Source organism: Mauremys mutica, chromosome 1 (genome assembly GCF_020497125.1).
Source record: "Mauremys mutica isolate MM-2020 ecotype Southern chromosome 1, ASM2049712v1, whole genome shotgun sequence".
NCBI lineage: Eukaryota > Metazoa > Chordata > Testudines > Geoemydidae > Mauremys > Mauremys mutica.
Window position 1 is genome coordinate 136,222,280 of NC_059072.1, and position 23,187 is coordinate 136,245,466.

Genomic DNA, 23,187 nt, shown 5'->3' on the forward strand with positions numbered 1-23,187 from the left:
CTCAACCTCCCAAGCGGCCAAAAAGGTCTCGCCCTTGCTCTCACAGAGATTGTGGAGCACACAGCAAGCAGCAATAACTACGGGGATATTCTTTTTGCTGATGTCCGAGCGAGTGAGTAAGCTCCGCCATCTCCCCTTGAGACGTCCGAAAGCACACTCCACGACCATTCTGCAGTTGCTCAGCCGGTAGTTGAAGAGTTCCTTCTCTCTGTCCAGGGCGCCTGTATAGGGCTTCATGAGCCAGGGCATTAGCGGGTAGGCTGGGTCCCCGAGGATCACTGTAGGCATCTGCACATCCCCAACCGTTATTTTGTGGTCCGGGAAGAAAGTTCCTGCCTGGAGGCGTCTAAAGAGACCAGAGCTCCTGAACACACGCGCGTCATGAACCTTGCCCGCCCACCCGACGTTGATGTTGGTAAAACGTCCCCTATGGTCCACCAGTCCTTGCAGCACCATGGAAAAGTAGCCCTTTTGGTTAATGTACTCTCTGGCCTGGTGGGCTGGTGCCAGGATAGGGATGTGAGTCCCATCTATAGCCCCACCGCAGTTTGGGAATCCCATCGCGGCGAAGCCATCTATGATGACCTGAACGTTTCCCAGGTTCACTACCTTTGAGAGTAGTTGCTCAACGATTGCGTGGGCTACTTGAATCACAGCAACCCCCACGGTAGATTTGCCCACGCCAAAGTGGTTCGCTACTGACCGGTAGCTGTCTGGCGTGGCAAGTTTCCAGAGGGCTATGGCCACTCGCTTCTGCACAGTCAGGGCTGCTCGCATCCGGGTGTCCTGGCGCTTCAGGGCAGGGGACAGCAAGTCACAGAGTTCAAGGAAAGTACGCTTACGCATCCTGAAGTTTCGCAGCCACTGTGATTCGTCCCAGACCTGCAGCACTATGCGGTCCCACCACTCCGTGCTTGTTTCCCGGGCCCAGAATCGCCGTTCCACACCATGAACTTGACCCATTGCCACCATGATCTCCACGGCGCGGCGTACCCTGCTTTGTGAGAGGCCTGCGCCACTCTCCTCACCGCGCTGCCGGAGCCTCCTCGCCCGATTTCTCATCAGCTGGCTGTGGAAGAGGTGGACGATAAGGTGCGAGGAGTTGACAACGGCCATAAGTGCAGCGATGATCGCAGCGGGCTCCATGCTCACAGTGCTGTGGCGTCCGCGCTGTAACTGACCAGAGAAGGGCGCGATCAGATTTCCCGCCGGCGCTTTCAGTGAGGGAGGGCTGTTGTGAGTGATGGTTGAATGATGACAGTTACCCAAAACCACCCTCGACACATTTTTTCACCCAGCAGGCATTGCGAGCTCTACCCAGCATTCCAATGGGCAGCGGGGACTGCGGGAACTGTGGGATAGCTTCCCACAGTGCACCGCTTCCAAAGTCGACGCTGGCCCCGTGAATGTGGACTCAGAAGTTCGAATTTGTGTATTTAGTATGGATACACAAATTCGACTTCATAAGGTCGAATCCACAAATTCGACTTAAGTAGATTCGAAATAGTCCTGTAGTGTAGACAAGGCCTAAGAGACCAAATGGAAAGGCTGAAAAGCTGAGGTGCTGGAGGAGGGTTACAAAATCTACTACTCAGGGAATTCAAACACCCTCCTTGCCCCCCAACAGTGTTGGAGTTATTCTAGATGAAACCCGGCAGAGTCACGTGGTAGAGGTTACCAGACATTTGGGCCAAATGATGTGTTCAAATCTGCTGGGAAGAGGTAACATCCATATAGTGAGTGATTATGCATCACAGGTATGAGAGGGTTATAAGAGGCGGTTTTTTGGATGAGTTGCTGTGCCTTATTGGAAACATACCATCCAACAAGAAGATAATTATCTAGAAGAGATCTAAATGCACACAGATCAGATGTAACTGTGAAGGCTGGATATGAAATAGTCCATGGAGAGCATGACATTGGAACCAGAAACTCGAAGTGTGGGAGGGGAGGGAAAGGCCCTACAGACTTTTCTGGCACTGGACTTAGTGATCATAAAGTGAACATACTTTCAGAAGAAGGAAATCCATATCATAACTTATGTCAGTGAAGGACACAAGACCTAAGTTCCCCCTAAGCTGTGCAGCCACCTATTAAGTCCCGTGCAGGGGCTCAGGCTGCAGTGGGGAGAGATGCCTCTCCCCGATCCCAGATCTGCCATGCTGGGGAGAGACACCTCTCCCCACCGGCCCCAACACAGACCTGTCCCGGACTTGCCACGGCTGGGGAAAAAGCGCTCCTCTTCCGGCCCCAACCCAGCCCCAGCATGGACCTGCCGCAGCCAGGGGAAATGTGTCTCTCCCCACCCCACCCCCCGCCCAAGTGCTGCTGGAGGGAGTCCTCTCTCCCCGCCATAGCCCCTGGGCAGTGTTCACCCCAAACCCCTCATCCCTTGCCCCACCCCAGAGCCTGCATCCCTAGCCAGAGCCCTCACCCCCCCACACACACACCCAAACCTTCTGCCCCATCCCTGAGCCTCTCATCCCCAGTCCCACCCCCGACCCCACACTCCCACCACATCCCAATCCTCTTCCCAAGCCCTGAGCCCCCCTCCCATACTCCAAACCCCACCCTCAGCACATGAATTTTGTTATGTGCATCAATATGGTGGTGATGTGTCACACATGACCTCCATATTGGTGCACATAACAAAATTCATTCCGCACATGCGTGGGAAAAATTTGAGGGAACACTGGTGGCAAGACTGAAATCTATTTCCCTTTAATAAGAAAAGAGCGATCATGAATAATCAGTTGTAAGGTAACACCCTGTGAGTGCATTGGGAGACAGCAGAGACCTCTTCTTTCTGCCTTCAGAATGCAGAGACCTTGGAAGCTCCTGAACTCCTGGGCACCAGAAAGGACTAGGTTGGGGAAATGTAAAGACGGGAATTAAAAACACTTCAAACCAGGAATAATGTGTAGACTTCTTGATGCCAGACAGAGATGTGTGGAGGACAGTTGGTCCAAACTCAAGTCGTCTTTTCTGGAAACAGCACATGAAGTCCTAGGACTGATGAAAGCAGTGCCAAAAAGGATATGAAGGGAAACCTGGTGGTGGAACCTTCAAGTTAAAGAATCCATTGAGGAGGAAAAAAGATAACGTTCAAAAAATGGCAGGCGATTGGTTTGAGCAGTGATAAGATGGCACATACAGAGGCAAAAAAGGAGTCCAAAGGAAGTGTTGCAACAGCTAAAAATACGGCCTTCTATATAACCAAGTAGGTGGAGGACATGAAGGCGAGACTATCATCTATAGATTTGCCAATGCAAGAGAGAAAATGACAAGGGATGTGAATGTGTTTGCTTATATTACAAACGAATGTTGAATCAATCAACAAAGTTTGGTGTGATTATTTTGAAAGAGTGATGAATCAGAAGAACCCAAGGGAGGAATTAAGAACATGTAAGCCAAACCAGAGCATGACAGATTACATACACAAGACAGAGGTTGCAGAGGCACCTGGGCCCGATGAAGTACCAGTGGGTGTTGTGAAGTCATTGGGAAGGAAAGGCATTACGTGCCTTACAAGTTTGTTCAATTATATTTTTAAGAAAAAAATGCCATGTGAATGGTGTAAAGCTTTGTGGTGCCTATTTTTAAACATAAAGGAGCTAGTACGCTGTGTACTAATTATCACCCAGTTAAGCTAATGGGACATGTCTGAAAGTGTGAGAGAAGTTTATTGAAAAGCATCTGCACAGAATGGTTGAAATTTGGACGGGTCGGTATGGATTCATGCCAGGAAGGAGCAGGATTGATGCCATATTTGCACTATGAATCCTCATAAAGAAGTTCAGAGAAAAGAGATGGCAACTGAGTGGTTTTTGTGGCCCTGAAAAAGATGCATGGGCACGTACCAACAGAACTAGTTTAGTGTAGTTTATGAGAGAGGAGTGCCAGAAGGATATGTCTGTCTTATCTGGGGGACGTATGACCGAATGACTACCAAAGCCCAAAATAAATGGAGCTACAAGAGAGAGTTTCCAGTGCACACTAGCCTGCATCAGGGGTCAGTGTTCAGCCCCTTTTTGTTTACAGTTGTCATGGATATGATACGTGAGAATATACAAAAGAAGCCACCTCAGAACATGCTGTTCGCACAGAGCAATAAGTGGAAGACTGTGAGACCCTGCCAGCCAGCTTTGAGCAGTGGCACCATAGTTTTGAGTGGGTTGGGCCAAGAGTGAACATTAGTAAGATGAGGCTAGGATAACTGAGGGAGAAAGATTTACCATAATGGATATCACAGTCAGAGAATTTACAAGAGTAAAAAAATGTAAATACCTTAGATCAGTGCCCTCCTGAGTGATGACCAACGTCGTATTAAAGCTGTGTGGAACAAATGTGGAAGCTGAACTCTGTTCTCTGGCAAAAAGATGCCAATACAGTTAAAAGGTAGTGTATAAAATTGTCATTCGACCCATCTTAATGTACCGAACAGACTTGCCAACCACAATAAAGGAAATCAGGCTGGTCTCCACCACAGAAATGAAGATGTTGAGATGGTCAAATGGAGGGAGTCCTCTCTCCCCGCCATAGCCCCCAAACCCCTCATCCCTGGCCCCACCCCAGAGCCTGAACCCCTAGCCAGAGCCCTCACCCCCCCACATACACCCCCAAACCTTCTGCCCCATCCCTGAGCCTCTCGTACCCAGTCCCACCCCAGACCCCACACCCCCACCACATCCCAGTCCTCTGCCCAAGCCCGTGATAGGAAACAAAATGAGGTTCTAAGGGGCCTAACGCAGGTTGGTCCAACTGAAGACAAGTCGAGTGATTCTAGGCTATGTGGGTATGGCCAATATCCAGTGGAGACCAGACTGGACCAACATATTTAGGGATCTAAAGGCAGATGACGCCTGGGGTTACTTCAGGTTAAAATTGCAGGAGTTGTCAGAGGCATGTATCCCGAGAAAGGGAAAACGGCTCGTAGGTAGCAGTTTTAGACCGAGCTGGATGACCAAGCGTCTTAGAGGGGTCATTAAGAAAAAACAGAAAGCGTACCAGGATTGGAAAATGGGAGGGATCAGCAAAGAAACCTACCTTATTGAGGTCAGAGGGTGTAGGGATGCAGTGAGAAAGGCAAAGCGACGGGTGGAGATGGACCTAGCGAAGGGGATTAAAACCAATAGCAAAAGGTTTTTTAGCCATATAAATAGGAAGAAAACCAAGAAGGAAGAAGTGGGACCGCTTAAAACTTTAAACGGAGTGGAGATTAGGGATAATCTTGGAATGGCACAATATCTGAATGAATATTTTGCCTCGGTCTTTAATGAGGCTAATGAAGGGCTAAGGAATAGTGATAGAGGGACCGATGGGAATGAAGATATGGGGGTAGACATTATGGTATCTGAGGTGGAGGCCAAACTTGAACAGCTTAACGGAAGTAAATCGGGGGGCCCGGATAATCTTCATCCTAGAATATTAAGGGAATTGGCGAGTGATATTGCTAGCCCGTTAGCGATGATTTTTAATAAATCTCTAAATTCGGGGATTGTACCGTTTGACTGGAGATTAGCTAATGTAGTTCCTATATTCAAGAAGGGGAAAAAAAGTGACCGGGTAACTACAGGCCTGTTAGTTTAACATCTGTAGTATGCAAAGTAATGGAAAAAATTTTAAAAGAGAGAGTGGTTACGGAGCAGGAGGCCGATGGCAACTGGGATAGATTACAGCATGGATTTACGAAAGGTAGATCGTGCCAAACCAACCTGATCTCCTTCTTTGAGAAAGTAACAGATTTTTTAGACAAGGGAAATGCGGTGGATCTAATATATCTGGATTTCAGTAAGGCGTTTGATACGGTACCGCATGAGGAATTATTGGTTAAATTGGAAAAGATGGGGATCGAAATGAAAATCCAGAGGTGGATAAGGAGCTGGTTAAAGGGGAGACTGCAGAGGGTAGTACTGAAAGGGGAACTGTCGGGTTGGAGGGGGATTACAAGTGGAGTTCCTCAAGGTTCGGTTTTGGGTCCGATTTTATTCAATCTATTTATTGCTGACCTGGGAACCAAGAGTAGGAGTGGGCTGATAAAGTTTGCGGATGACACCAAGTTGGGAGGTATTGCCAATTCGGAGAAGGATCGGGATATCCTCCAGGGAGATTTGGATGACCTTGTAAACTGGAGTATTAGTAACAGGATGAAATTCAATAGTGAGAAGTGTAAGGTTATGCATTTAGGGATGACTAACAAGAATTTTAGTTATAAGCTAGGGACGCACCAGTTGGAAGTAACGGAGGAGGAGAAGGACCTGGGAGTCCTGGTTGATCGTAGGATGACTATGAGTAGGCAATGTGATGTGGCCGTTAAAAAAGCTAATGCGGTCTTGGGTTGCATTAGGCGAGGTATTTCTAGTAGGGATAAGGAAGTGCTAGTCCCGTTATATAAGGCGTTGGTGAGACCTCATTTGGAGTATTGTGTGCAGTTTTGGTCTCCCATGTTTAAGAAGGATGAATTAAAACTGGAACGGGTACAAAGAAGGGCCACTAGAATGATCCGAGATATGGAAGGCCTGTCGTATGAAAGGAGACTTGAGGAGCTCGGTCTGTTTTCCTTAACCAAAAGAAGGATAAGGGGAGATATGATTGCACTCTTTAAATATATCAGAGGGATAAATACCAGGGAAGGAGAGGAATTATTTCAGCTCAGTGCTAATGTAGACACGAGGACAAACGGATATAAATTGTCAGTCAGGAAATTTAGGCTTGAAATTAGACGAAGGTTTCTAACCATCAGGGGAGTGCAATACTGGAACAGCCTACCGAGGGAAACAGTAGGGGCGAAGGACCTCCATGACTTTAAGATTAAGCTAGATAAGTTTATGGAGGAGATGGTATAATAGGATAACGGGCTTAGTCAATAGGTCAATTAAGTGCCACACTGGTAAATAGTACAATGGGTCAATGATATGATATTCTTAACCTTTTTCCAGAGGGTATGGCTGGAGAGACTTGCCCGCATGCTCGGGGTTCAGCTGACCGCCATATTTGGGGTCGGGAAGGAATTTTCCTCCAGGGCAGATTGGCAGTGGCCCTGGAGGTTTTTCGCCTTCCTCCGAAGCATGGGGCAGGGGTCCCTTGCTAAAGGAGTGGGTAGATCGGCTTATGTGGCCTGCATCTTGCAGGAGGTCAGACTAGATGATCATAATGGTCCCTTCTGATCTTGAATTCTATGAAGCTACATCAGTCGGATGGCACTTGCAATGACTGTGAACGGAAGATGACCAAGAGGAAGACCGAAGACTTGGTACACAGATAGCATATCAGTGGACCTCAGAGAGATCAATCTGTATGGCAGCTTGTCATATGATCATGAGTTTTGGAAGAAGGTTATAGAAGTCGCTGACCCCAAATAGGGAAGTGGCAAGAAAGATGATGATGATGCAGCTCCTTGATGCTTCCTGGCTCCCAGTGAGTCAGGGAAGCCCTGCTATAATGGGCACATCTCTTTCTGTAGACATCCTCCGGCTTCCTCAGCCTCAGCCCCTTCTCCAGAAGGCTCTAAGCAGCTCCTTTCCCTCTGGTGGTGTTTCTATTGGTGCTGCCTCAATCAGTGTGGCTTGCATCACAAAGGGAAAACTTCTGCCTTCTCCATTGCTGTAACTTTCTCAGGGGAAATGGGTCTGCCTTTCTCTTCCATCCCTTCTGGGGACCAGTCTTCTCAGACAGGATTTACAGGGTTTTATCTAGGCCCCACGTGGAAATCTGTGGCCCCTTTTCCTCAGGCCTGCACCTCATTTCCCTCTATGCATCTCACTTTTCTCATCCTAGGCTGGCACCTGCCTTCTCTTCCTCGGGCCTCCCTGCTAAAATGCTTGTGGTGAGTGGACAAGGACTACAGTAACTTGTCTAATCATCTGGTAGAAATCCCATTTTTTGTCCCTGCTAGAAGATTCAGGGATCACTTGCTGTGACTCATTTTTCTTCCTCTGTCCCAGTCAGGGTCCTCTTTCAACACCTCTCTATCCTCTCCAGAAAGTTCCCTCTCTTCTGCCAAATATTCCTTCTCTTGGCATTGAAAGCATAGTGGTGCCATTCACCCCATGTTGCAACAGCTGTTGCAGCTTTTTCCTCCCTGCAACCCAATCTGTGTCCTGATTATTGCTAGTATCTTGGGATGGTCATCTTCCCGTCCAGGGTTTCCGCTCCTCTTGGGAACACAGTGTCAGCATCAGCCTCCTGGAACTCCAAGCAATTCACCTCACCCAGCCAGCTTGGGGACCCCTGCTTCAGAACCATAATTTTCTTACCTACGGTGCCTGGCGCAGAGGGGCATACCTGCATACCTTGGACGTCAGATGGGCACTGGCCTTCTACATTGATAGAACAAAGCCTTTCTGTAAGTCAACACAGTTGTTCATTGCTGTAGCTGACAGGATGAAAGGTTTCCCAGTGTCAGCCCAGAGAATCTCGTCTTGGATCACGGCCTGCATCTGCTACTGATACGAGCTGGCATGGTTGCCCTCGCCAGCGATCATGATGGCTCATTCAACTAGGGTGCAGGTGTCATCAGCTGCCTTCTTGGCACAGGTCCCAATCCAAGAGATCTGTTGGGCTGCGACCTGGTCGTCCGTCCACCCGTTCACGTCCTACTATGCGCTGACCCAGCAGGCTCAAGATGATGCTGACTTTGGCAGAGCAGTGCTGCAAGTTGTGAGGCTGTGAACTCCAAGCCCACCTCCATTGATTCTGCTTATGAGTCACCTAGAGTGGAATTGACATGAGCAAGTATTCGAAGAAGAAAAAACTATTACCTACCCTTCGTAACTGTTGTTCTTCAGGATGTGTTGATCATGTCCATTCCATTACCTGCCCTCCTACCTCTCTGTCGGAGTTGTCAGCAAGAAGGAACTGAGAGGGCACAGGGCTGGCGGCGTCTGATATACCGCAGCATGAATGCGGCACTCCAGAGGGCGCCACAGACAACCCTATAGGTACCGCTAAGGCAAAAATCTCCAATGGCCGCGCATGTGGGTGCACGCACACTTAGAATGGAATGGACCTGAGCAACACACCTTGAAGAACAACGGTTATGAAAGGTAGGTAACCGGTTTTTTTTCATTATTAACGTTTGCCTAGTAATATGTCCCATTGCCCTGTGTTGGTCAGTCTTGTAAGAAAAGACAAGCATAGTGCACACGGTACATGCACAGAGGAGAGTTTGGGTTGCCATAGGAACCTTAAATCTCAGTTGCCCGACTCCTGTGTGTTTGAAATCTAATGTAATGTTCCATTAATGTGGTTTATTGAATTCACTGTTCTATTTAGTTGTTCATCTCAGGTCAAATCCTGTCATGCTAGGGCATGAGACCCTATAGAGCAAGGTGTATTATAATCCAAATGATCAGAAAGTTGCACATCTTGTATTTTATAAGTGCTTCACAGACACTTTTCAGACACTGATTTGCTGTGTAATAGAGGGAACGGTTCACAGATTTAAACCTGAAATTCAATTCTGGAGGACAGGAGATGTCAATATAATCGTATAAACATGTAACCCAAAGACAAACACTTCACACAGATGCTAAAAAAAAGAAAACAGCATTTTATTTTCACTTTATCTCCTCACTCCACGTGATTTTTTCCCCATGTGATATTTTTAACTCGCTCTCTCAAGTCATCCCACTCTCTACTTGTAAAAATAAATCTGAAACCGTAAGTTTGGTAACAAATTGTGTGAAATGGCTTTTCTTGTATTGGAGTCTATTGCTACTTCATAATCTTCCCCCACATCTAAATTGAATTGATTTGTCATTGCTCCTTTAAAGGAGTTCTTTCTGACTTTTGGTGCAGTAAACACAGAGGAGATGTATGAAAAGAGGGAACGTTGTCTAGTGGTTATAAGAAGGAAACTTTGAGTCAAGACACCTGGGCAAGACTTTAAAAAATACCTCCAGTTAGGCTCCTGCATCCATTTTTCACTACCTAAATATCTTGCCTGATTTTTCAGAAGTGCTGAACACAACAGCTCCTCCATGAATTCTGTGGGAGCTGCTGGGTGCTCTGCCTCTTGGATAATCAGGCAAGATATTTAGGCACTGAGAAAAGGATTTAGGAGCCTAACTCTAGGTAACCATTTCTGGATATCTTAACCATGGGTTCTAGCGTGAGCTGTGCCACTGTCTCACTGTATGGACTTGGGTAAGTCTCTTAGCCTCTCAGTACCTTGGTTTACAGATCTGTAAAGTGAACACTGTCCTGACTGGGCTTCACTTAATTGGTGTTTATGAAGCACTTTGGATGAAAGTGCTCAGTATTTCAATTCTTAGTTTATTAGTTAATAATGAAAAATATGTCAATTCTGGAGACTTGCAAACAAAAACAGGTTATCTGAGGGTATTCTTACAAGTACAAGCTGAGGAAACAGGTGGTTCCAAAGAATCAGTCGGCGTTGCCTAGCACTAATAGATTGTTTACTAGTAATGTTGGCTAGTTGAGATCTTCCCCTCCTCCCTCAAATCGAAAGGGCTCATTTTCCTCTTAGCCAATCCATGTCTGAATGTTGTTATTATAAGAGTCACAAGCCTCAAAGCACTTTACAGAATTGCAACCATCTGTATATACAGGTAGCCATTGCTTCACCCACCACCAAACTGCAAATTCCTCTGGGGTGGAATTCTGCAACCAGGAGTTAGCATTTCCAACGTAATAAACTAAGCTTTAAGATAAGAAATGAAGATTACATTACCAAGAAAAAGCAACTATTGGGAATTTTCAATAGGCAGAATGCAATTACCCATGCTAGAATTTAGCCAGGATACTGGGATCTAAAATCCTTCCATTGCTAAAAGTGCAAAGGGGATAATGAGTAGGACTTGACTTTTATGGGCATTTTCCCTAACTAAAAACTGCATGATTATTTTGGCCCAGAGTGAAGTTTTCCTCCACCTGCCATGTAAGTGGGTTACATTGTTAAGTTCAGCACTTTTCAGGTAGGTTATGAGTGCTTCATCAGAAGTTATCTACCCCAACTTATCCTTCACATAGTCCACTGGCCATTTGCGTCTCACAGTTGGGAAGGATGGATGTAATCACAGTTGTAATCAGTGGAGAGAGGCGATCTAGCCAGTTGCTGCCTCCATCTAAGAGAATGAACATTTTCCAAGATGTGCAAGTGCAGTTCTTACGGAGGGACATCTTGTAAAAGTCAACCTTGTGGCTTTCACAGCATTTAGGGACATTGGCGGGACACTTTCCACCTTCCTCTAGTCGCTGCAGGAAGGGTAAAGCAACAGAGTGAAGGGGAGGAGAGAGCTGCTGGTGCTTCTGAAGGGTCAAGGCTATGGAGAAAAGATGGTGGAGCTGCTCCTCTGGCTTGGGAGAGTTGAGAGGCAGCAGGTGGGACAATGCAGGGACACTCAGCTTATGAAGTGGTTTCATGCAAATCCCCATTTTCCTTTTAAGGAATGTCACTGTAGACAAATATTGTGTTACTGCACCACAGAAGGTGAGGATTTAGTTGTATAAAAGTCAAGGGGCTGAATTCTCAAAACAATTTTAATTCTTTCTTCTTGCATGTCGGCTTTGCAACAGGGCTTTCCAATACAAGGACTGGGAATTTTTCTACTACACTGAATCCACACGAGTCCCTCTCCACAGGTTTTCAGGTCCCAAAGTAATAAAATCTCATAATAAATAGCAGTAAGGCAACGTAGAAGACTGACAGATGGGTTTTGCTGCCCTTTAATGTCAGATCTCTATATATCTTGACAAGAACATGGGTCCTTATCGATATGCTAGAGCAGGGGTCGGCAACCTTTCAGAAAGTGATGTGCCGAGTCTTCGTTTATTCACTCTAATTTAAGGTTTCGCGTGCCGGTAATACATTTTAATGTTTTTAGATGGTCTCTTTCTCTAAGTCTATAATATATAACTAAACTATTGTTGTATGTAAAGTAAATAAGGTTTTTAAAATGTTTAAGAAGCTTCATTTAAAATTAAATTAAAATGCAGAGCCCCCTGGACCGGTGACCAGGACCCAGGCAGTGTGAGTGCCACTGAAAATCAGCTCGCGTGCCGCCTTCGGCTCACGTACCATAGGTTGCCTAGCCCTGTGCTAGAGCCTGGACAACAGAGTCTTTCTTAGGACTTGTCTACACTCTTCCTGAATAACTCCATATGTAGACAAGCCTTTAGACAGACAGACAGGCAGACTGTCTCTTCCCTCTGCTAGTTTGTTGCACCATCTAGGCACTGCAGGGCACTATCTTCTTTTAAGAACATAACTGGCTTCCCTTACAACATTTGATTTTACTCACCAATATAGTCTATTTTATATAGCTCTCCCTTTTTTAGTATCACTGTTGCCTAGAGTGAGTTCAGTTTTTCAATATTTCCACTGATGGAGCCTCAATGCCCTCTCATGGCAGCTGTTCCACTGTCAAATTGCTTTTTCAGAGAGCTTTTTTTTCTCACTAAGTGAAACTTGTTCCTTTCTATCTAAAGGCCATTACTTTTTATAATACAGTTGTGGTTACTCTCAGACTGAGACTTACCCCTCCTTTCTATCTCTTTTTTATCATTTATTTGCATAGAGCTCTCATATTACTCTCTCTTCATAAAAATATATTATGAAAACTGGTACTGACATGGGATTGACTCAGTCAGAGTTCAGGGATTTTACACATTTATGGATGCACAGCTGTTGTTTTTCTCAGTTAGGCAGTTTCCTTCACTCTCATTGGTATATGTAGCTGATTTTGCATAATCATTTACAATTATATTTCCATCATTTTACAGTATGCAGATTCCTTCACTCTGATTGGGTGACAATCAGAGATTTGGAGGAGATTTTTCTCCCATAGTGGAAACATGAACATCTCTGTACTCTTGATTAGCTACTATAATCCCTCTGCTCTGGGTGGCCCCATACTCAGAATTTTCAAGCTCCTGGCCAGCCACCATGACTTTACATCAGTTTCTCATGCCTTTCAGTGTTTTGCTTGGACATACATTTTCACTTCCCTATTAACGTTTTCTTTTTTTCTTTTAAAATTAGAAAAACTCCACCCCAACTCTGTCATGTGTTGGCGTCTTCCCATTCCCACCTGCCATGATGCCTCCCAGTCAGTTACTCTGCACAAGTTCTCAAGTCAGTCCTCCCGATACACGTAGTATGGGATTTTCTAAAAGCACTCAGTGTTGGCCTAACTCTGCTCTCATTGATTACCATTGAGCAAGAGTTACGCCAACGCTGAGCACTTTTTAAAATCCCATCCCCCAGAGTCAAATACACAGGGTAAGGTGAAGGAGGAATGGCCACATCCTTTTCCCTTTCCCTTACTCCCTGGCTGCCAAGCCCTTCTTGTGCCTAACGCCACGACCCCACTGATACTTTCCATGTGCTCACCATGACACACGTGCCATATTGTCATTTTGGAAAGTGATGGTGCACCACTGACTAACCAGGAGGCTAGATGCTTAAATTTCAAGGCTGGCTCTCAGCTAACTTGCAATAAACAGCCATTGGAGCTATGTGAGCTCCTGCCACCTCACAGGGAGGGGCGGTTGGAGCGCTCTCATCCATGGTTCGAAAATAAATGTTTTCGTGGAAGGTCATGGCCCTGCGTGAAGAAACGTGCTTTGATGATGCAATGGGCCTTGGAGCTAGGAATTTACTAGATTCTTTGTATTGAGCAGTTTACACATAAACCCCTGAATACAGAGGCTGGGATTTTCAAAGGAACTGAAATGAGTGAGATGACTAAATCCCACTGAAATCCCTTGGGATTTCTAAAGGACTTTCAATGGGATTTGGGCAGCTAACGGCCAGGCTTACATCTTAAAATAAAAATAAACGCTTTAAGCTGAAATTGCTACTTTATTATTTCCCCAGGTTTCTTTTAACCCCAGATAAAAATAAAATAACATAAACCCTGACTCTGCCTGCGGGCCTTTGACATGCTGTGCTACACTCTGCATAGCCCTACAGCTGACAAACACCTTAACTCAGTCAGACAGGGCCTGTGGTATTGTGCCAAGAAAGCATTATCAGGTGTAGTCCATTAGGGGGTGATGATTAAGAGGAAGGTTAATTATGTGATCTTATTTCAATTCCATTTCCATGAGACACGTCTCACAGCACCTCCTTACACTCCAATGCATTAACTACAGAGGCCTTCTAATAAGAATCAATCATTATTAAATAAAATGCTGCTTATGCCCCTCTGAGGCTCTATGTTTGATCTAGTGCTCCTTACTGTGTACCTGCTTCTGTGGCCCCATCAGTTCAGTTTTGGAGCCCCTCACAGACAATGGATTTATCCCCACAGCACCTCTGTGAGAAAGGGAAGCATCACACACCTCCTTTTACAGATGGGGAACTGAAGCATGGCGTTTGACCAGAGCCACAAAGAGAGTCCTGTTCTTTTGGGTGGAGCTGGTTGAAAAATGTCCAGCAAAACTTTTTTCTGTCAAAAATTGCCAATTTGTCTAAACCAAACTGTTTCGTGGAAACAAGTTTTGATGAAAACTTCATTGGGAAGGTGTCTCAAGTCCAGACTGCAGAAGGAGGGAGAAAGATGGAGGGAATGGAGGAGAAGAGAGATGGAAACAGACCCCTGAAGAACCTAACGGGGTTCCCACACTGTAGTGTGCGTGACATCTCTGGGGGGTACGCAAGCAAAATTGTGTAATGGTGGATTTTATTTATTATTTTATTTATTGCATTTTCATAATAGGCTACTCCGATGAAGCTATAAAACTGTGGGAATTACTTATTTAAAAATGGTAGTTCATTTACGTCAAGATGTACCAATGAAAACAGACACACAGAGACGCTGACGTAGAGAGCCCTCACCTCCAGTCTCCATGCAGAGTGGGTTCGGTTGCCCACCAACTGTCCAGTCTAACTGAGCTCAGAACTTAGCGGGGGTGGGGGGGTTGGTTGTATACATTGCACTGTAATTATATCTGTATGTAACAGTGAAATATGGACGAATGGCTAAACGCAGGTAGTGTTAAGAAGAACACCCAGAGTATCATGATGAGAAGGGTAGGAGTATGCATGCAGCTTGTAGATCTGGAAAAGGGAACATGATAAGAAAAAAATTTGGAACCTCGGACCTATAGGTAAGGCACTCACTTGGAATGTAGGGGCCCAGGTTCAAGTCAGGCAGAGCTGGTACCTGAACTCACCTGCGATGTGGGAGACCCAGGCTTTATGCCCTACTCTGCCTGATTTGGAGCAGGGGCTTCAACCTGAGTTCTCTACAGCCTAAGTGAGTGCCCTGAAACAGAAATCGTTTTCCAGACAGCCTCGTTCCTGAGTCCCACTCCTGGGTCTTACTCACAAGTCTCCTTACTTTCCTTAGCTTGAACCTGGTTGGAGCAGCTGAATGTGTGATCTGGGGCATCCGTCTCCCACATGCAGGTGGAAGAGACCAGCATGATGGAGATTGTGGTTCTCAATCTTGTTCTTGCTCCATTAACCAATTTTAGTTTTTCTTCTTTTGAAACAGTTAGGTTTCAGACACAATTAGGCAGTGAAATTCCCCCAGGAGCTTCCTCTGAACTTCAGCTCTGTGCACTGTGATACAGGAGGGCCAGGGAGCAGTGGTAGAGGGGAAGTATATAAACCCTAGGCTAATTAAGGTGTGGTTCCCTGTAAACTAGGGAGGGTTGCTACAGGTTAATTGGTGCACCTGTAGTCAATTAAGGCCCTGTTAGCAACCTAATAAACCCCCCCTGCTTCAGGCGGTCAGGGAAGAAGGAAAGAGGACTAGAGTTTGGAGGTGTATTGTGAGACTTGAAAGATCAGGAAACTGGAGTAAGGGAGACCCTGCCCAAGCAGGGGAGGGAGACTCCCTCGCCCCAGTGTTTAAGGACTGAAGATACCCCATCCAAGGGGGAAGAGGGTAAGAACCTACAGGGGTTGAGAGGGGCTGGGGCTCAGAGTAAGGAGTAAACCCAGACCCCTCTTCTGCTTCCCTCCTTTACCACCTTCCTGGGCCACTAGTGAGGCCCTTGGGACCCCAAGAGCAGGGGCAAGGGGTGGCATCTTAGCCCCCACCAAGAAAAGCGCAGGACCCACCATACTACATTGGCCATCTTGTCACAGCTTCATCAGTGTTCTTGGTGATTGTAGACAGGCCACTGGGACAAATGGGAGGAGACGCTAGAACATGTGGATGGAAGAGTCTTCTGCACACTCTCAGCCTAACCACAATCTGCCCTGCACATAGGAAGTGCCTTCAGTCTTTTTAATTCAGTGGGTGTGCAGCTTGGAGGGATTTCCAATCACCATAATTTAAAATACTGATCATTCCACTTAACCCTTTCACACTGCCTTTGTTTCCTCTTCTTATTTATGCCTCTCCACTGTCAGCTGTCCTGTCCATTCTGTACAAGTATTTTTTTGCGTGCCTGACATACAGCAGCATGCTAATAGGCAGCTAGAGCAAAGAAGCAGGAAGTGGAACTCCAGAATTCCATCCCTGCCTCTGCCACGGTTGTGCTTGTGTGACTTTGGGCAAGTCACGTAACATCTCTGTCCTCTGTTTGCTCAGTAAAATGGGGATAATTGCAATTAAAATCCCGCAGCTGGCCTGTGCCAACTCACTCGGGCTCACAGGGCTTGAGCAAAGGGTTTGGTTAACGCTGCAGGGTCCTAGAGCTTGGTCTGCAGCCCAAGCCCAAATGTCTACCCTGCAATTAAACAGCCCCTTAGCCTGAGCTTCACGAGCTCAAGTCAGCTGGCATTTGCCAGCCACAGGTTTTTAATTGCAGTGTAGACATACCCTAGGTCACTTTTAAAAATGGAACTTTGACTTAAGTGCTTTTGAGACTTTTACCTTGTATATGTACCTTCTTTATTATCTCTTTGGGCTCATCAGGTATTAGTTGGACTGAATATGTGTTTGCTGCACTTTTTGTGTATTGTTTCCTGTCAATACAGCACTCTGCTAATGCTCCTATGTTTTGGATTTACTTTTATTTTTAGGAATCAGTCCTGTTAACATAGGAGTCCATTTGGGATCTGTTCCGGTATGACCATCTGTGTGCTCGTTTCTTCCTGTTTATCACTATATAACTCATCCACTCATTTTCAGCTTTAATGGGTGCTTCCCTTCCTGCTATGCACTGGAGGCAAAAAAAAAAAAATCAGTACCATTCACCTGCTTACTCCGTTACACTAAGGCAAACTTCGTTTTCTCCTACCTTCCTTGGTGATAACTAGAGCTGTGCAAAAGTAGAGTTGGGTGGGGTGCTTCGGTTTAAAAATTTCACCATTTTCATTACAGGCAGTTTTGTGTAACTGAAAATTCATTTCTCTGCAAAATATTGAGCATCTGGTTTGCATGCTCAGAAATTTCAGCAGCCGTGGAATAGTAGCTGTCTGATTTTTTTCTTTTGTACATTGTAAGTGGGGGAAGAGGGCAGGAAAGAGAGTGAAATATACGGCGCTACTACTGCTGACTCTCCCATCTCCCTTCCTTCTGCCCCAAGTTTTTTCTGTCAAAGCTGACCCAGCAATGCTCATATATAAATAGCCAGTGGTTTGACCCCTGGGCCACATGCCTGTTGAGATTTAGAGCTAGATTGTCACTTCATGACCTGCAGCATATTATTCTGCTGCCCCACAAGCAACCTGGGAAAAAGTATGACTCAAAGAGTCACAATCTGTCTCCCAGACTCCCCTCTGCTTCGAGGAAGAAAGACATTGCATCAGGCCTATACTTGGCATGCTGGCCAGCTACACAGGCAAGCACATTAGCATTAGAGCCAAAGCTATGTACAGTCCCCAGCCCCTCTTACCCACCTGTGCAGGGGGAGAGGTAGCCATTCTGTGAAGTTTGATTGCCCTCTCATGCTTCAATTAGTGCTATGGGTAGTCCACCCAAATGCACCACCACCCCTTACTTGCTTGCATAGCCATGTTGAGCCCTTAACAAGTTGTGTTCTGTGTCCATTGAGAACAGCAATAAATCAAGTGCCATTGTTTGTTTTTAACCAACTTTTCATTTAAGCAAGAAGGCCATGAAGTGTTTACAATGGAGTTTATGCCAAGCAGGGACTAGATCAGAAGAGGTGAGCTTACCTCAGGAGCAGGCGGAGTAAAAGAGCAGTGAGTGTTCAGATGCGGAAGTGTATTCACAATTGCACTTACAGAAGAGCATCTGCAACAGCAGCAAATCTGGCCCCTTCCTTACCAGGACGCCACAATGTCCTCATGCCTTAGGCCCAGCACATGCACAGTGAGAGGTGTGACTAAAACAAAAGAATAAATTCACGTAGTGGCAAAGTTGCAGACCTTCTGAGCTGATTTGCAACCAAGCTCACTTTTCAGTGCTGAATATGTGCAGGCAAAGTATTACTGCATGTGCCCTGTATGCTCAATTATATGCTGCACTGAGCATATGCTCTACTCACATACTGGGGTGAGAGGCATAGCTTAAATTCTCCGTATAAACACTGGTTGTTAGCGTTGGCCACCATTTCCCACTGCTTCATTGTGAACCTCAAAAACTGTCTTTTTCTCCATTAAATAAGTCTCACTCTACTTCTAGCAAGTTCTTTTTAAAAAAAAAAACCAACCCTGTAAACTGCTAATGTTTCTCATTTCTTGTTTCAAATATTTTGCAGCGCTCTAGTTATATGGGAAAGTCATAGTCTAGCGCTTATTCTAATTCAGTTCAACCACCTCACTCTTGCCCTCCAGTGGCTTATCATCCAGAAATGGCAATGGATAGCAACCCAGGGAGTTTCAGGAGCTCTTCTGATTTGTCACGCATCATGGATAAGGTCTTTCACAGCTTGATATCTGCTACCATGCACTCTGCACTCCCATGGCTTTTCTAATCCAATCAACAAACGAGTGTTCAAACTGATAAGAATGAACAACAGACAAGGAAGCATACAAAGCACAATCAAGCTCAGTAGGACCTTTACTTATCCCTTATTTTTGCCTCCACCGAAGTCTAAATAAAGGCTTAATGCCTTGTATAATACAGCGTCACTCTGCTTCTGCCTTCCTGTTGTTGACCTCTCAAGTTCAAGCTCACATCCAAAATCAGGGCTGTAGCTTAAAAGGAGGCAGGTCCTCTTACATCACTGATGTGCACGTTTCTTTTATTCTGCATGTCTAACAATCGTTTAGGAGGATGGTGCATTCCATGCTGTTTTAATTCTCATGAAATTTTAATATTCATTTTAAAAGGTTACACTTTGTCCCCACAAAACACTTGGTTTGCAGCACATGATGTTTTCTCATGCTTTCTTTCCAGCTGCCTAAATACAGCGCTAGTCTATTAATCTGGAAGAGTTTTTTCGTGTGGAAGAAACAAGCTCTATCCTCATTTGATGCCAAAGCTGAACGTGAATGCACTTGTGTGGTATTTTTTATGAATCAACCATAGCTCTCTTTTCCAAGGACAGTTGCTGCTTTAATGGTGCATGCACTATGGTACCTCATTATAGTCCACTGATGTTAATAGGAGTCCTTCCATCAATTACGATGGGCTTCAAATGAGGCCTATATACCTACCTCACCTATAGCAGGCATTGCAACCATGAAAAGTGGCACTAAATAGACCCAGTGAGGGGTGGAGAAATGGGTTCTATCCAGACAACTTGCAAGAAAGACAGCACTTGATTTCATAAATCTCAACATTGTCTGGCTTCTGCTCAAGTAGGGAATTATTTTCTTCATATTAAATAAAATTTAATTGATTGATTTTTTTTTTTAATTTTTCAAGTGGCAGAAAGAAGCCAAAGGTTGTATCTTGGGTAGTCAAGTGAGAGAAAACTCCTAGGCAGTTTAGGTTCCCACTGTTCTCTCTGAGGAGTAGTTTATCTCCAGAGAAAGCAGTAGGATTTAAGAAAATAATATTGTACAGCTTCAAAAACCCAGTTACAGTAGAGCAGTGGCCACTCAAACGTTTGTACTGGTGATCCCTGTCACACAGCAAGCCTCTGAGTGTGACCCCCCCCTTACAAAATAATAACACTTTTATAACGGTGTTAAATATATTTAAATGCTGGAGGCAAAGCGGGGTTTGGGGTGGAGGTTGACAGCTTGCAAAACCCCCCCCCCATGTAAAAACCTCACTACTGCCTGAGGGGTCCTGACCCCCGGTTTAAGAACCCCTGCAGTAGAGCCTTGCTCATTTGTGCCAATGACTGCACTGTTGGGAATAACTGACTTGTGCAAATTAGAACCAGCCTCTCTGATACCCTTACTCACATTGACTAGCAGCTTACTGCTCAAGCAGTCCCATTGAAGTCAATTCAGTGATTCATGTGCTTAAAGTTAAGCGTGTGTTCAAATGCTTTGTTGGATGGGAACCTTTGTGTGGTTCTGCCGTACTGCAAATGAATTTGTATTGATTTTGAAGACTGAATGATTTAAACTATAGAAACAGCTGCTCACTATTTTAATTTCCTTATTTTATCATCAGAGGGTGAAAACTTTAGACAATCCCGCTGTTTTCAAACATACAGATATGTGAAGGAAAAGCCCAAATTGTTACTTTTCTGTGGTCAGCTCCAATTCTTGTCATGAGGAAATTAGAGATTGTGTCATGTGCTAATTTGGAATGAATGGGGGCAGCTAGTTCAATCCTTCGACATTATTGTACTGAGCTAATCTGTTCAAGCCAATCTAACTTGTTTTCCTGACTGTTTTTGTTTATGGTGTACCAGCTGCTTGGTGCAGGCCTGACTGCCTATTTTAACTATATTCTCTATAAGGAAGAGGAAGAAGATGCGTATTCTGTAATGTGACTGATTAGCCTTCTTTACCCCTACTATGGTATGGTGTGTGTGTGGTATTCTTTTAAATGCATGCCTGGGAATGCTCTTGTGGCTTGTGACCATCTTGCATGATTCTTTTTGTTTTTTCTTGGGTGTTTGGTAAAAAGCTGTCAGCTCTTTCGGCACAGCACAACCTGTAACTGAAAGGTGGGCTTGCAGCGGCTTTGCATGTGATTTGCCTGCCTTTGTGGAGTTGTGTAAGAGCAAATAAGCACTCAGGATGATTAAATGTTTGTAAAACATAACATAGGGCCTAATCTTGCAAACCCACTCTTCCAAGACCAACCCTTACATGAGCAGTTCCACTGAAGTCAATGGGTCTACAGTGGCTCCCTTTTACTTTTTAATAGCTTTTGTAGCTAACTAACAGTACAGCAATGTTAGTAGAATTCTCCAAGTATTCCTTTTGCTATAGGGAATACGGCAGTAAAGTTACCTAATTGCAAAGGCCAAGAGCTTAGCAGGATTCCAAAAAAAGGATTGGATGTTTATACAGATAATGAGAAGAACCACAGTTACATTAGATAGGATAAAATAAATTACAAGGGATATAAACCTTCATGCTTAGAAATTTTCCCTATGGGCTGGTTATTCCTTAATTGTCCTTTACAGAGTTTCTTGTATCTTCCTTGGAATTACTGTCAGTGGCAGAATATTGGGCTAGATGCACCACTGGTCTTATTTTCTATCCCAGTTCATATGGGAGAAATCCTGATCCCACTGAAGTCAGAGACAAAGCACGCATTGACTTCAGTGGGGTCTGGACACAACCTTATGTTCATACAAATGTTGAAGGCCACTGTACTCTTTTAAGTAGGGATTACTCATTGCAGGATCAGGCCCTAAACAAAGACAAAATCTCTTCAACTAACAGCAAAATTAATTTGATCAAAACAATGTTATTGGTGCCAGTAGAACTGGAATAGATTTTCTAGAATTGTCTAACTTTTACTAGGAGTTCAATATTTGTTTTATATGCAATTGCCATAAGGCCTGATTTTTATTAACACTAAGGCCCCTTCACACCCCTCTGGCTGGGTAAAAGGACCTTAAAGTGGGAGTAAATAATAATAATAATAGGGCCTGTAATCATCCTTAGTGACATGGTCCAGTTGGAAATGTCAGTAGTAATATAAATATAATGGCTTGATATTTTTCAGATAATTCTAAGTGTTGTATCCTACTGATTGATCTTGATCAGTTGGGCAGGGATACTAGAAATATGGGTAGGAATCATACATAAAACTCAGAGGAGGAAAGGAAAAAAGTGAGGTATTCAAAGAATAAAATCCACCCAATTCAGAAGACTCCTGTCCCAACACAAGAGTTTTAGTAACACAAATAACAACAAAGCCATGGCACCAGCAGTAATCAGTTGTGTGCTATTTTTCAACCCAGCGGTGAGTGGAGCCATCTCTGATTGCCAGGACTGGACCTCAGTCTGAAATCTCTCCTGCAACAAACAGGTCTTTTTGTTATTTCTGTTTAGAGCCAAGCCTCTGTGTGGAGTCCAGCAGCACTTTCAGGTTTGCGGGCCTGATTTTCATATACACGAAGGCTGCTCTGCAGCGCAGAGAGACCTTAAAGGGGGAATAAATGAGATTTACTCTCACTCTAAGGCCCTTTTCCGCTCCTAGAGCTGTATAAAGTGGCTTTGGTGTAAATGAGAATGAGGCCCAGTGTGTTTACTGTGCACTGTCAGACTAGTAATAAGCTGTCTTGTCTGTGAGTTGGTGGTAGAGCTTTTGCAGCTCCCTCCCTTGCTCTGTTGACAGGCCCCCCTTGTCATGGAACTGGAAAACAAGCACCTGCTTCAGCTTCATGGAGATGTTCTGTTTAAATGACCTGCCAAGAGAGTCTGACTGCAATTAAGTCAAGATGTGACCCAGTGCATCAAAGCCTTATTAGTAGAAGCAGCTGAGGCAGAAAATGGACGTGACAGCAGAGCCACATGCACCGCACGCACATTCAGAGGGTGAATGCCCTGCTTTAGCAAATGAGCAAACTCGATGAGATTCTCTAGCATTCAAGATGAAATCTGCCCCAGAGCAGAGGCAGCCACTTCAGGGCCCCCACATCACTGAAGTGCTGCATAATGGAGTAGAGATCTGGGCCACATGCAGTGGGACTAATGGAGTCCTGTTGGGAAGGGAGGGACTAGGAGAGTGAGCCATGCCAGAGGAGCAGATTTCATGCTCAGCACAGTGCTCATCGCTGCAGGGTCCACCTGCAGCGGGCAGGAAGGGGTGAGGCATGGGCTGGCCAGAAAGTCCCACCCAGGTCAGGTCCTCTCGTCCTTTGCCCCACAGAGGACTGCATAAGGCCCAATGGTGGCTACCATGACTGAAGCAACTTTTGTGGAGCATCTCCTCAACTGCCCCTTAGTTTGGGGAAGAATATTCTTCCCTATCCCAAATCTGCCCTGTGCCT

The 23,187-nt window shown here is 45.2% G+C and overlaps 1 protein-coding gene across 4 annotated transcripts in view; it reads left to right on the plus strand.

The window, feature by feature from the left end:
• Nucleotides 1–23,187, plus strand: part of TSPAN11 (tetraspanin 11) — a 164,015-nt gene that overhangs the window by 134,475 nt on the left and 6,353 nt on the right. For 3 of the 4 annotated variants that reach the window (XM_045001098.1, XM_045001097.1, XM_045001101.1), the window contains one exon: nucleotides 20,647–20,755. The exons of the other annotated variant lie outside the window; for it this stretch is intronic. In XM_045001098.1, coding sequence (XP_044857033.1) covers nucleotides 20,647–20,727 — 81 coding nt within the window. In that variant the 3' untranslated portion in view covers nucleotides 20,728–20,755. The remainder of the gene's footprint in view (nucleotides 1–20,646; nucleotides 20,756–23,187) is intronic. 4 annotated transcript variants of the gene reach the window in all.